The sequence below is a fragment of the Montipora capricornis genome, chromosome 3, assembly GCF_036669925.1.
Source record: "Montipora capricornis isolate CH-2021 chromosome 3, ASM3666992v2, whole genome shotgun sequence".
In the NCBI taxonomy this organism is placed as follows: Eukaryota; Metazoa; Cnidaria; class Anthozoa; order Scleractinia; family Acroporidae; genus Montipora; species Montipora capricornis.
Window position 1 is genome coordinate 51,042,473 of NC_090885.1, and position 1,642 is coordinate 51,044,114.

Below are 1,642 nucleotides of genomic sequence, written 5' to 3' on the forward strand. Positions count from 1 at the left end.
AAGCATGATTAGCAATTCTAGAGCCTTTGGCCGCAGTTTTGGTGTTTCTTAAATGTTCTTTTTTTCGCGTATTAAAAGCTCTGCCGGTTTCCCCAATATAACACCACGAACAATTTGTACAGGGAATTTTATATACGATGTTGGTCTGCGATTCCATCAAAGGTCGGAATTTCGGTACTGGGAACTGTTGCTGTAGAGTGGTGAATGGTTTGTTTACAACCGTGACATTGTGTTTTTTGAGGATGAGTGTCAAAGGCTCAGTTACTCCTTTGATGTAAGGGAGAAAAGCGAAAGACTTGCGTGACTCAGTTGGTTCAACCATCTTAAAAAACATTCCAACAAGTTCCTCCGGGGATACATTTGTCGTAGAAGCTCGAGTCTTTCTAGCGTGTATGCTTTTGATAAAGCTAGATGGATAACCGTTGGACTCCAGAGCTGCCTGCTCTTTCCTTCAGAAGAATTGGGTAGATTTAGAGCCCTGTGCAGGAGACTTGATGCTGTGCTGACCTTGTGTTGCCTGTACGCGAAAAAAAGAACATTTAAGAAACACCAAAACTGCTGCCAAAGGCTTTAGAATTGCTAATCACGCTTGGTCCAACGCCACGCCATTGATTTCGAAAATGCGTCAGTTATTGACAAAGGGACTTTTAGAACGAGAAAAACATTAGAAGCGTGGCATACCACAGTGACACCTAATGCAGATAACAATTCGTGCCCTTTACCTGGACAATACAACATTCTTTTTAACAAATATTCCTAATTTTCTACATTCTCATCATTTTGCAATGTACGTTTTTATTTAAATTTTCTCATCGATTTCTTATCATTCATTTTACCCGTCGAAGACTGCAGTTCGGGCAGTCGAAAGCTGGTAGTTTTTAATCATTTTAGCCAGAGATCGTTTTTTAAATTTTAACTATGTTTCATCCTGGCTGCGGCCCTTCAATATTTTCAGGAAAAAAAGTATTGGTAGCCATCACTTGTGGACACAAAATTGTCTCCTCGAGATCACACACCCAAGGAATATTTCTAGTCAGTGCCTTTTCAAGACGTGTGCCTGTGCCATAAAACAAACATTAAATTATTCCTTTTAAGAAATACAAGTGACCTGTTTTGTTATTTCAACAATTAGTCAAAGCTGTGCTTCCTGTTCCTGCAAAACGTAGCATGAACCGATGGAACAAACTTGTCCTTGACTGATGAAGTCGCAATGATTAAATGAGTAAATTGAGCAAGTTATATCTCGCAAACGAGCTTGGTGACCTATTTTTTTAATTGCACATTTCAAGCCACCATGATGTAGGGAACAATCGAGAAAAGTTTAAAGAAAATCTTACGCCAGCTTCTATTACTAAGGAATCACCTTAAATATCAGTTATAAATTGTCATTTTACATTCCTTTACAGGCACTATAATTTGTCGGTCTTGTTGGTCTTGTTTTGTTTGCTGGTACAGCTTTCATATCAGTGTAAATTAAAATTAGTGTAGATATTCTACGTCTGTTCACCCCAGCTTTAATACTTAACCTGTGTACTAACGATGCAACTTATAAAGATATTTACACATGCCACTGCGTTGGAAGTAGGAAGACATAGTAACAATGATGATGGTGATGGTGACAATGAAGATGATAATGATTGTA

At 38.4% G+C, this 1,642-nt stretch overlaps 1 protein-coding gene across 1 annotated transcript in view; it reads left to right on the forward strand.

Moving 5' to 3' along the window:
• The first annotated feature begins 1,539 nt into the window (after positions 1-1,539).
• Positions 1,540-1,642, forward strand: part of LOC138040499 (transcriptional regulator ATRX homolog) — a 2,245-nt gene continuing 2,142 nt past the window's right edge. The window contains exon 1 of the mRNA XM_068886218.1: positions 1,540-1,639. Coding sequence (XP_068742319.1) covers positions 1,540-1,639 — 100 coding nt within the window. The remainder of the gene's footprint in view (positions 1,640-1,642) is intronic.